Consider the following 12,734-nt stretch of genomic DNA (forward strand, 5'->3'; position numbering starts at 1 on the left):
TCTTCAAGAGGGAAATCTTAATGGCGCAGGAGCGGTCTGTCCCCACATGCCCAAAGACAAGCCGGTGTGCAAGAAGACCAGCCTGGCTCAACAGAGAGTTGCAGCTTGAGCTTAGGAGAAAAAAGAGGGTTTATAATCTTTGGAGAAAAGGGTGGGCCACTGAGGAGGACTATAAGGATGTTGCGAGGCTGTGCAGGGTCAAAATTAGAAAGGCCAAAGCTCATCTGGAGCTCAATCTGGCTACTGCTGTCAAAGACAACAAAAAATCTTTTTACAAATACATCAACGCAAAACGGAGGACTAAGGAGAATCTCCATCCTTTACTGGATGCGGGGGGAAACCTAGTTACAAGAGTTGAGGAAAAGGCAGAGGTGCTTAATGCCTTCTTTGCCTCAGTCTTTAGCGGCAATACCGGTTGTTCTCTGGATACCCAGTACCCTGAGCTGGTGGAAGGGGATGGGGAGCAGAATGTGACCCTCACTATCCACGAGGAAATGGTTGGTGACCTGCTATGGCACTTGGATGTGTGCAAGTCGATGGGGCCAGATGGGATCCACACAAGGGTACTGAGAGAACTGGTGGAGGAGCTGGCCAAGCTGCTTTCCATCATTTATCACCAGTCCTGGTGATCGGGGGAGGTCCCAGTTGACTGGTGGCTAGCAAACGTGACGCCCATCTACAAGAAGGGCCGGAGGGCAGACCCGGGGAACCATAGGCCTGTCAGTTTGACCTCAGTGCCAGGGAAGCTCATGGAGCAGATTATCTTGTGTCATCACATGGCACTTACAGGGCAAGCAGGCGATCAGGCCCAGTCAGCATGGGCTTATGAAAGGGAGGTCCTGCTTGACAAACCTGATCTCCTTCTATGACAAAGTGACGTGCTTGGTGGATGAGGGAAAGGCTGTGGATGTGGTCTACCTTGACTTCAGCAAGGCTTTTGACACTGTCTCCCACAGCATTCTCCTCAAGAAACTGGCTGCTCTTGGCTTGGACTGGCACACGCTTCGTTGGGTTAGAAACTGGCTGGATAGCCAGGCCCAAAGAGTCGTGGTGAGTGGAGTCAAATCCAGTTGGAGGCCGGTCACTAGTGGCGTTCCCCAGGGCTCGGTGCTGGGGCCGGTCCTCTTTAATATCTTCATTGATGATCTGGATGAGGGCATGGAGTGCACCCTCAGTAAGTTTGCAGATGACACCAAGTTAGGTGTGTGTGTCAATCTGCTTGAGGGTAGGAAGGCTCTGCAGGAGGATCTGGATAGGCTGGACCAATGGGCTGAGGTCAATTGTATGAAGTTCAACAAGGCCAAGTGCCAGGTTCTGCACCTGGGGCACAATAACCCCAAGCAGAGCTACAGACTGGGAGAGGAATGGTTGGAAAGCTGTCTGGCAGAGAAGGACCTGGGAGTATTGGTTGATAGTCGGCTGAATATGAGCCAGCAGTGTGCTCAGGTGGCCAAGAAGGCCAACAGCATCCTGACTTGTATAAGAAGCAGTGTGACCAGCAGGGCTAGGGAAGTGATCGTCCCCCTGTACTCAGCTCTGGTGAGGCCACACTTCGAGTACTGTGTTCAGTTTTGGGCCCCTCGCTACAAGAAGGACATCGACGTGCTCGAGCGAGTCCAGAGAAGGGCGACGAAGCTGGTGAGGGACCTGGAGAACAAGTCCTACGAGGAGCGGCTGAGGGAGCTGGGCTTGTTCAGCCTGGAGAAGAGGAGGCTCAGGGGCAACCTTATCGCTCTCTATAGGTACCTCAAGGGAGGTTGTAGCGAGGTGGGGGTTGGCCTGTTCTCCCACGTGCCTGGTGACAGGATGAGGTGGAAAGGGCTAAAGTTGCACCAGGGGAGTTTTAGGTTGGATTTTAGGAAGAACTTCTTTACCGAAAGGGCTGTTAGGCACTGGAACGGGCTGCCCAGGGAAGTGGTGGAGTCACCATCCCTGGAGGTCTTTAAAAGACGTTTAGATGTAGAGCTTAGGGATATGGTTTAGTGGAGGACTTGTTAGTGTTAGGTCAGAGGTTGGACTCAATGATCTTGAGGTCTCTTCCAACCTAGAAATTCTGTGATTCTGTGATTCTGTGAGTGGTATCTGCAAAGCAATCATTCTGCTAAAGAAAGAATGTTCCTGATTATTGGAGCAATGAAAAGGAACAGAAGAAAATAAAGTTTAAGGAATTTAGGGAATTAATAGAAAAATAAGTGTTTATGGACCAAGGAGCATAATTGTATTTTTCTCTCTCATCATGTACAAGTTGGTTTATTCAAAACAGATCTTGCTCCTAAACTTGAGGGCACCTGTATAAAAAAAAAAAAGCATGGTGCTTGGGGATGACTCATGAATTTTCCAGATACCTCAGCTTTTCTCATTTTCTGGACTGCTTTGAGTCCGCTCGTGCTGTAGAACAGAAGAAGAAAAGATTTTAAATACTCTACTGGTCTTGATACCCACTTGGTGAGGCCAAGCTAAAATGAAAAAGGAACATAGCAATGAAATAATGTATTTTACACAAAAATAGAGGAAAGACATTTTGATGGGATCTGGGGGTATAACATTTGAATTCTATATTGGAACAGAAACTAGAGCAATTCATTATTGAAAGAAAGAAAGAGAGAAAGAGAGAAAGAGAGAAAGAGAGAAAGAGAGAAAGAGAGAGAAAGAAAGAAAGAAAGAAAGAAAGAAAGAAAGAAAGAAAGAAAGAAAGAAAGAAAGAAAGAAAGAAAGAAAGAAAGAGAGAAAGAAAGAGAGAAAGAAAGAGAGAAAGAGAGAGAGAAAGAGAGAGAGAAAGAGAGAGAAAGAGAGAAAGAGAGAAAGAGAGAAAGAGAGAAAGAGAGAAAGAGAGAAAGAGAGAAAGAGAGAAAGAGAGAAAGAGAGAAAGAGAGAAAGAAAGAAAGAAAGAAAGAAAGAAAGAAAGAAAGAAAGAAAGAAAGAAAGAAAGAAAAAGAAAAAGGAAATAGAAAATGCAGAATGCTAAAGCTTAGAAATAAGTGTTTTCAATGCTTCTCTTCCCTCTGTTAAAATGCTCTTACAGACTGGTTCTGTCCTTCACATTCACTGTTTTCCTTCCACAGCTCAGAGACTGGTTTGCATGTTCCAGACATTTCCCCTGTTAGGCAGCTATTTAGGATTGTTCTGCTGTCCCCTTGGACGCCTGCCTGCATGATCACTCATTCCTCTTTGTAGTAGCCCTCTTTGTAGAGCAGGTAAGCTCACCACTTGCTGCCAGTCTCCACCCTGTCTCCTTCAGTGTTGTGGCTGCTTTTCTGAGCATGTGCTGGGTGTAGAGGAGGGTGTTCCAGTCTGTAGAGCAGTCGCTGACCAGTTCAGTCCATTGCAAACATCATTTGAGCAGGCAAGGAGAGGCTAGGATGGAGTCAATGACATCAGTATTCTCTACTTCTTTACACTGGTCATTTCATTACATTTTGCCTGAACATAAACAGCTAGGAAGAATGGAGATACTGCTCTGCAGCACACAAAGCCCATTCAGGGCTCTTCCACAAGTGAAAGATAGTGAGCAGCTCTGCTTGCAGCAAATGTAGTGACAAAGTAGAAAAGTATTTGTGTAAATACTTTTTCATATAACAAGACCAGAGAAAATAACTATGGGGAAAAAAAAAAAAAAAAAAAAAAAAAGTAAGAAGGATCTGGACCACCTGAAAAAAGAGATTATTCACAATGTTAGAAGAAGAGAATGATTTTGAGAGAAGACAGCTGTCATTAGAAAAAGTTTGTAGGAAGAAACAGGAGGACAGAAATTCAAATGTTCTCACCTCTACAGCTGAGAGGCAGGCCCAGAGGGAGGAAAAGACATTCTCTTTGAATTGCAGGAGTTGGCTGACTAATACATCCAATACTGTCTCCTCTGTGTCTCTCCAGCTCACTATTGCCAGGGTGCTGGCATACAGCTCTCTGTATAAACTTTGACCACACCACCTGCACTCTCTGGACTTCAGGTCTCTGGATGCCTGGTTGTTGTTCAGGTCGCTACAGATCAGCTCCAACAATGGCTAATTCCCTCAGGTACTGGTTACCTCCCTCCACGGTGGTCTACTTGTCTTGGTAATTTGCAAGACTTACCTTGGACGGGTACCCTTCTTTCACACTCAACAGGAGCTGAGGACTTTTGCCCCTTTTCCGATCCTTTGCCTGATGACTTTGTCCCTGGCAAGGGATTCCAGCTGCTGGGCATCCTTGCCCTCTAATTCCTATTAGCCCCTGTATCCCAGCACCAGAGCAAGCAGCTGATAACATGCTCCCCTTGATGACAGCTGAAATCTATTCGCATATCATGCAGTTCATTCAGGGTCAGGGATCAGGTCTTCTCTTTCTCATTCATGATTTCTGTCTCTTTCTCCTCATCTTGTGACTGCTGTGCAGGTGGAGGAATGGGCTTCCTCCTCTGATTCTTCCTCCTGTTTCCCCTTAGGAGAAGCTTCTTCCTCCCTTGCTAAATAAATTCCCTTAAACTTCCAATGTTTCTTCTTGGCTGTAATCGAGGGCTGGGTTTCTGGTTTAGCCACAGTGTCTGTTGGTTTGTCTTCAGATCCAGAAGGTGCTCTTCCCCTTGCATGTGCTGAATAGCATTGAATAGTGCTGCGAAGGCCCAGGCCAGGCCCCAGCACAGTGTGATGAGCTGTGTTCCCTGCCAACTTCTTGTGCACCCCTGCCTACCTTCTGGGTAGGGAGGGAGAAGCAGAAAAGACCTTGACTCTGTGTAAGCACTACTCAGCCATAACTAAAACATTGATGTGTTACCAGCACTGTTTTCATTACAGACCTAAACCACAGCACCATACCAGCTACTAGGAAGAAAATGAACTTCATCCCAGTCAAAACCAGCACAACTTGAAGTTTCAAAACAAGAGGCATCCGCAAGATGACAGAGAAGAGATGTCTACTGTCACAGAATCATGTGAACCGTGCATGTGAACAGAATCACAGAACCGTGATGACATGAAACATTTACTTAAATAAAATAAATAAATAAATAAATAAAAAACAAACACAAATGCCTTCAGAAGTCATAAATACTTCACTTTGTTCCTGTGAACACAATCACAGAACCGTGATGAAATAAAAACATTTACTTAGAGTAAAAAATAACAGAAATGCCTTCAGAAACCATAAATACGTCACTTTGGTCCTGTTCTTCATACCCAGAAATGAATGTCCATGTTCTTACAGCCTACCTGGGCATTTTTTGATTATCACTGATTATTATTCATCTCTCAGCAGTAGCCAATGAGTTTGAACAATCAAACTGGCTACAAAATCTGTAAATCTGTGTGTAACCTGAATAACTGCATCAAGGGGATTATGTAGACATAATTACGTAGTCAGTGAATAACTGTAGGAAGGAAGAAGCAAAGAATTAGCTGATACATTTCTTTCTCCTGACATGTAAATTTGCCTTTGAAGCAGAAATTGGTATCTTCATAAAACTTTGCTCTTCAACTGCTTTCCCTTACCTTCACACCAATCTACCTTCTATATTATTAAAATAAATAAATAGATAGATACATGTGTTTCAGTGTAAAGTGATGAAAAACGTGGCTGAGACACAAAGAGATATCTCTGGACAAATAACTCAGTAGACCCAGATCTTACCAAAATTGTGGAGAAACTGCTGTGGGTACAGTAGTCTGGTGAGCTGAGTATCGAGCCTCCCACTGCATATTTCCCTCAACTACTTACACCTTCTCTCTCTTGTGCTCTCCTGCTTAGTTCATACCAGCACCAGGGCCCATTGGACCTCTCCAAGAGTTGATTCAACTCACTCACTGTTGGAAAACAAACCCAGCTGCACACTTTTTTCTCATGTAAAAATCTAAGGTTCCAATGATTACCACCATAAGGGAGAAAGAGCAGAAAGGAACAAGCAGAAGCAGAGACTAAAGGCAGGGGAAAGGGCAACAAGCAAGACCTTCACCTTTCCAGGTCAGGGAATTCCTAGACTGGCTGACCTGCCCATGGAACCACAGACAACAAGTAAGACAGCATCTTACTTGGCGCAAAACATCCAGCAATCGCAGCTCCTCACACAATAATAAAAAAAATATAATTATAATAATAATTTGCAGACTAAAGACCTAAAATGGACTATATAGGATATACACATATACGAGCTGTAAATCCTATGATCAGAAAAGCAAAAACACTGCTTGTGTGGTCTAGGATATTTACTTCCTCTTACATAAAGACAAAAGAAAAAATAAATTGAACAATAATGAAAAGCAAAACCAAAAGGGGAGTATCCCCTAAAACTCCTCTCTTGTTAACATCAACTTTTTTTGCCTCCCAAGGGTTTGCAGAAGCTTCTCTGCTAGCCTGCCTTCTCTGTGAGCTAAGATCAGAGAGCTGAGCCAAAGTGGGATGAAGACGTGAGTCCTTTTTCTCTGGAGTGTTTTGTGGAACAAAATTACAACATCATTAAGGCTTACAGTGTTCTATGAATGGGAAAAGGGGAACGAGTCTAGTTTTTTTTTCCATGCTGAGATTAATTTAAACTACAGTTGTATCAAATCTTCCAACGCACAGAGCAGCAATGAAATGTATTTCTCCCGTTTTTTTTTTCACTTTGCTACTCTGTGCCAGTCTTCCCCATTCACTACTCATAACGGGACCACACACAGGACTGATGACACATGCAGATCTAATTGCAATCTGGATTGAATTCAGGGTGAAGTCAAAAATCATGAAGGATGTGGCTTAGTGGGCTTTCTCCAATACAGTTTACTAGATTTATTTATTTTAATATCTAAAGTGCTATTAATGCCTATTGTTCATAGCAATTTTACCCAATATTTGAAGTAAGTCTGAATTTATGATCTTTGGCAGAGTTTTTAGTATGTTGGAAAACAAAAAGGAGATTAAAATGTTAAGCATAAACACTGAAAATTACATCTAGGTCTGCATAGTGAAGATGACAGGTGTGATTGCAAGAAGTTGATGATGAGTTCACTCAGAAATTATCGGTTTGAGTTTATTTTTCCTGTGAGCTCATTTATCACCAAAATGGTTGCTAGGATGCTATACCTTGAAATTTGAATCTTGCTCTAGAAAACGGCAATTGTTAATGGGTTTTTAAACACATTTTCTCCTTGGCAGCCTCTATATAGTGAAATTATTGATGCAAAATAAATTTTATTATATCAAATCCTGATCTTACAAGCAGTTATATCTAGACTTAACTTTATTCAGAGCTGCAGAATGATTCATGTTAGATCTCTAAGTGAAGTTAAGCATGCATAAAAAGGATATAGTCAGTGGGCCTGTAATTCCTGCTAATTTTCTGTGCCTCATATTTTCTTCTTGGTTAGCTCCTGGCAGTTGTCTGTCCAGGTCACTACTTAGACCACTGAAATCATTCATCAATGGTCACGAGCTTTCACCACTGAACAAACAGATTTGTGTAAAATGGAAGCTGTGTGAATGTGAGCTGGATTGCTCAAAATGCCAGTGAAATGATGAATTGTGCACGTTATGTGCCTGCATGGCATATTGGTTAAGTTCTTTCAAATCCTAGTCTCTTGCAATTTTTATCAAGTCTTGTGATATTCCCCTTGCCTTTTCTGTGTCAGTGTATCCTTAAACACTCACAGTCTATTCCAGATGATGCAGGTGGAGCTGGGATTCTGGCTGAAAGCACTGGGGTCACTTTTGACAGTTATGCCCATTTGGTTTTAACAGAAGTGATTCCTGCAAGACCTTGCCTCACAGAGAGCTGGACTGCAGAAAACTTCTTAGGGAGCAGCCACACAAGCAGTCCTGAGTGAGTGGAAGGAGCAGGGAGAGGTAAGCGGGACAGAGAGTCCTTAATCCATGCAGTGGGACAAGCCACAGGAGGGAACAGGTCTGGAAATCCTAAATCAAAAATGAATCCTTAATTTGTTTTGTATGTCAGAAGGAGGACATTTGCAGCTTTCTGCTAAGAATTCTGAAAAAAATATGTATACCTGCAAGTATAAATAAATAATTAGCCAGATATTTCTGATCTTACAGACAATTGTGTTCTGCAGATGTTTTAACAGTATGCACTGAAGGCCCGACTCTATACATTTATATCCCTTTGCTGTGTGATTAGTTAATATCAGTCCCCATTTGCAACAGTCCTTGATTAATTCCTGAAGTGTCAGGATGTGATCAGATAAGTCAGTAGACATGCAGGCCGAGGGATGTGATGGAGTCCTGATTAGAAAGATGACAAATCATGTTCATTGCACTCTAGCTGTGATTGAGAGAAGTACTTACAGCTCAAGAAAATTGCATTACATGATATCGTCATGAAAAGAAACCACAAAACATAGGGGAAAAGCCAACTCAGTCCTTGGAACATCTGGGAAAAGCAGATGAACAGAAAGCAGATCCTCAGGAGTATACTGTAGGCACAGAGATCTGCTTGCCCTCTACTGATCTCCCTTTGTCTCTGAGTTTGCAGTGTCAGCCTTGGTGCAGTAAATGACTAAAAGCTGCTGGCCTGTCCTGAAAACTTGAAGCCCATGAATGGAATGATCCTGGGCTTGCAGGATGGATGATGTGCCTCTGAGATGGGGAAAATGTGAGTTTAAAGCCTCCACTTATGAAATGAATTGGGGAAAATGAGGTCAGGCTGCAGGGAGTAAGTGTTTACTTGCTGGGCTGAAGGTTACTGAGGGAGCAGGGGGGAGAGGAGAGAGAGGATTACTCTGTTCTAGTGTGGGACTCTTGGAAGGGGCTATGGTCTCCACATCAGTAAAACTACCTTTAATCCAAATCTTTATTAACCTCTCTTAGCAAAGTCTTCTAGCAATAGCATGGGAAGCTCTGACAAATTTCTTCACTAAGAATTTGCGAGAAGTTGACAACCATGCAAATGCCACCCACACAGCTGATGGTTGTGGTCCCAGAAATCAGGGCATGCCAAAAAACACAGGGCAATCTCTTCAAACAATAAGGCAACTCTTCTGTGCTTCCCCTCTGCTGCTGCTGGGGTTACCGTAGCTCCCAGGCTGGCTGTAGAGTCTCTGCAATGCTCCTTTGAAAGTACCAGCTCCCTGGGTACCCTCTCCATTATATGGCATTGACCTACCCTGAAATCAGCTGCAGGGAACACACCAGCCAGGTTTGTTGGCTTGTCAGAGGTTTTGCAACAAACACAGGCTGGAGGAGCAGGGACTGAGGATACGAGCTGGTGTGCAGGGAAGGAGGGAGCACAAGCAACATGTCTCTGCAGAGCAGAGATCTCAGCTTCTGCGTGGATGGGAAGCATCTATCACTGGAGGGCACCACAAGTTTTGTACTTCTTTTCTGCCCAGGATAACCTAGGGATCTAATTTAGACAACCAGCCCCAGACAATGCTAAAATGCAATGCCTCTGACAGCTGAGGTTCTGCATGAGGTGTTGAATCACTTGTATGGCATTCTTACATGTGCAAATCAATGGCTTTCGCTCGGGGGAAAAAAAAAAAAAAAAGGATACAAAAGCTGAATAAATACCAACATTTCAAATATATGCTCTACTCCTCAGTGCTGTATACAGGCCTCTGGCTTGGTAATACTGCTGCTGCTGTTGCATTTTGTATATTGGCCCAGGGTTATCATAATTTAACGACACTCATTTCTTATATATGAGGCAGCGTAGGAAGAACTCTTTCTTTTCAAAAATAGCTATGGATGAAGGGTAACATAGATGACTTGTACACAGATATTTTTAGCTAAAGAAACTGGATTATATGAGAAGTTTAGGTCTATAAAGACAACAGAGTTCCTCAACTGTTCCCATCTGTCTCGTCCCTGTCCTGTGTCAGCAGGGGGAAGTAGTAACTAAGACCTTCTGTGGCTTAGATGCTAAGTGCTTTCATCGGAGTATTTTTGTCTGCCCTCTTTTCTTTCCCTCTTTAACATTAGTAAGAACTTTTATTTATACACTGTGATGAGACATTATATCTATTATGGAAAAGTACTTACAACTGCTTTGTCAGTGACACGTCCGAGTAAATCTGCTTCATTTTACAACATTTTTGTTAATCTAGAGTAAAATATTGCAGGTGCTGCTCAGATTTCTACTTGCCTTCAAGATATTTTTATGGTTTCAATTAGCCCGATTGCTGTAACAGCAGTTTTCTAAAAATTGCAGTGATGGTGGCTTCGAGGCATGTAGCGTGAGCAAGGACACCTCCTGTTCCCCATCCGGATCTCAGGCTGCGTCTCCAAGCCCCGTGCCTGCCCGGAGCGCAGCTAGCTTAGCCCCACCCTCTGAGCAGTCCAGCCTTTATTTATATGAAATCTGTGGTCCAACTGGCTTCAGATGGCGTGTGTATGTGCGTGTGCCTGCCTTCTGAGTGTGTGAGACGAGCCGGGATCATGAGCCAGGGTTGTTCCAAGTGGTTTTAATCAGCAGCCCATTAGAGGGGAACGGGAAACTTCTAACAGGATAAGAGCTGAGTAAGTAAATGCAACTTTGAGCTTGCAGTCTGGACACAACAAATGCAAAGGAAAATTTTTGTAGTCTGTCAGTTTTCAGATAAATGATCACTTTTAGGCAGAGATTGGTGCATGCTGACAGGAAAGAGGCAATTTAAAAGGACTGGACTGAAGGAAACTAAAAACAAAGTAGGAACTGAGAATGCAAGAGAGAAAAAACAGCAAACGATTGTTCACGAGGTTGGTACACTCTCTTACTCTCTTCAGATGTGGACAGAATGCGTTCAGCTTTAACCTCTTGATTTCTTGGATGCTGCTGTCTGTCTGAATAGCTCCTTTTGCAGAGCTGGGGCTGAGGATTTCTGCTCCTCACCTGTCTGCTACCAGGTCTCTCCTCCTGGGATCGCGGTGTGGAAGGGCTTGTTACAGCTCCCTGCAAAGGACCCCATGGCATGCTGCTGTTCTTTCCTCCTCACTTTTATTTTTTATTTTTTTCCACAGGTTATTCCCATAAACCCCATGGGAGGATACCTTACAAGCCCATGCTCCTCTGGATCCTGTGACTTCTTGCCAGGCACCAAGAAAGGACTCAGCAGCAGAAATGGAGAAAGTCCTCACTAGTTTTGGATAAAGACTGCCTTACTGCCTTTCACTTTTTTTTTTTTTTTTTTTTTTTTTTTTTTTTTTTAACTTGTGAGAACGTGGCTACTTCAAATGCATCTGCAATGTGGCAAAGGGTGAAGTGAGGCCATGGTTTGTGGGCAAGTCCCCAGGTGCCGCAGGCTTTGTCGCCCTCGCCCCTTCCTCCTGGCCTTAGTGGTGGCTGTCTGTCTGTTCTGCCAGACCCTGACTCCTCTCATGACCAGCAGCTTCCTTTCGGCAGTTGTTAATGGGATTTCTCCACACAAACTGAGTAAAACACAGCCAGGAAGATACAAGGAGGTCTCAGCAAGCAGCACTCGCTGCTTCTTCCCTGTCAGTGACACACAGGCAGTGAGAAAGGTAAGTCAGCTGGAGCAGAGTGCTGAGCAATAATTAGCGTGGTGAGGGATGGTGAGTCTGGCAGGATCATCTGAGTCCAGCTAAAAATATACTAAGCTCGAAAGTCTGAGGTCTGTGTACAAACAAATGAGTGATCTAATGACAGTGGCATATGTGCAAGCACATCTCCATTACCAGCTCCTCAGTGTGGTGTTGCTAACAGAGGAATCCTAAAATCTTTGACTGAAACATGGCATTACTCTGTGACTCCAGAGAGATTTCAGTTTGCTGCACAGGCTGTATGTTATTTTGGCTTTAGGAATAGGGTCAGAGGCTTTCCAGCACAGACACGTAAATCAAGAGGCAGTTGGGGTTTCAAGAACAGTGACTGAGGCTGTTATTAGCAGCAAGACTGCAGTTGCCCTGTATTAAAGTTATCTGCTGGTCAGTTTTGAACTGTGCTGAAATTATGCTGAAAAGCTGAATTTAAGCGCATTAAAAAAATAAAATAAAATAGTGTTTCTCACATTTTCAAATCACAGTATTTACTTTGGAATCTCTATCCCACAAATTTTACTCTGTCCTTAGGTTACCTGACCTCGTGTTTATTTTGCACAGGGTTCCTAGGATGGGTGTTAAAACCTAACAAATGCAGACACTGTTATTTTACTTGGAAAACGTTCCAGACTGAGGTAGTTATTTTCACTCTGGAATCTGTGATCAGCATTAGCACAAATGCTTCAGGTTTCCTTCAGTCCTATGGAGTGCTGCTAATAGTTCAGCAGAGCCCTCACTGTGAAATTATCATTTCACTGGCATTTTATGTATTATTGTATCACAGCTGTAAACATAAATCTGTGACATCACAGACTATGGACAGCTTCCACATAAAGCAGTTCAAGTTTCTAAAAATAAACAGTGATTTAGAAGGCTTCTTCTTTGATTGGGTAGGGTTCAGAGTCTGAAAGGTCAGCAATATTGATTTTAGGAGAGCAGTTGTAAAGTGCATCTTCTGCAATCAAAAACAGATATGTGAAATAACTGGCATGCAAGGTTTAATCTTAAGTCTTAAAAATATATATATATATATATATATTTTATGAAGGTCAGAGAGATCTTTCTTGTGAGTTGCAGAAATCTATTTTATATTGCATTTGCCATGACTTTTTATTTTAATGACCCCTTAGTACACTAGGTACTCAGATTTGGGTTTGTTCAACAACGCGACATGAAGAATTACAATTTAAAGGGAAGTGAACACATCTGACAGTGTAGGTTGCACGGGCATACAACTTTTGACATAGTCCATTCCTTTTTACTTATTGTTATTGTCATGGCAATGAAAAATTAATATGTTA

At 43.0% G+C, this 12,734-nt stretch overlaps 1 protein-coding gene across 4 annotated transcripts in view; it reads left to right on the forward strand.

The window, feature by feature from the left end:
• The first annotated feature begins 10,262 nt into the window (after window positions 1-10,262).
• The window catches only part of CPED1 (cadherin like and PC-esterase domain containing 1), a 147,373-nt gene continuing 144,901 nt past the window's right edge, over window positions 10,263-12,734 (forward strand). For 3 of the 4 annotated variants that reach the window (XM_084532759.1, XM_084532761.1, XM_084532762.1), the window contains exons 1-2: window positions 10,263-10,416; window positions 10,897-11,397. In XM_084532759.1, the coding sequence (XP_084388885.1) occupies window positions 11,146-11,397 (252 nt within the window). In that variant the 5' untranslated portion in view covers window positions 10,263-10,416; window positions 10,897-11,145. Of the gene's footprint in view, window positions 10,636-10,896; window positions 11,398-12,734 lie in introns of all 4 variants that reach the window. The other variant, XM_084532760.1, reaches the window with a different exon arrangement.

Source organism: Aythya ferina, assembly GCF_964211825.1.
Source record: "Aythya ferina genome assembly, chromosome: 1".
NCBI lineage: Eukaryota > Metazoa > Chordata > Aves > Anseriformes > Anatidae > Aythya > Aythya ferina.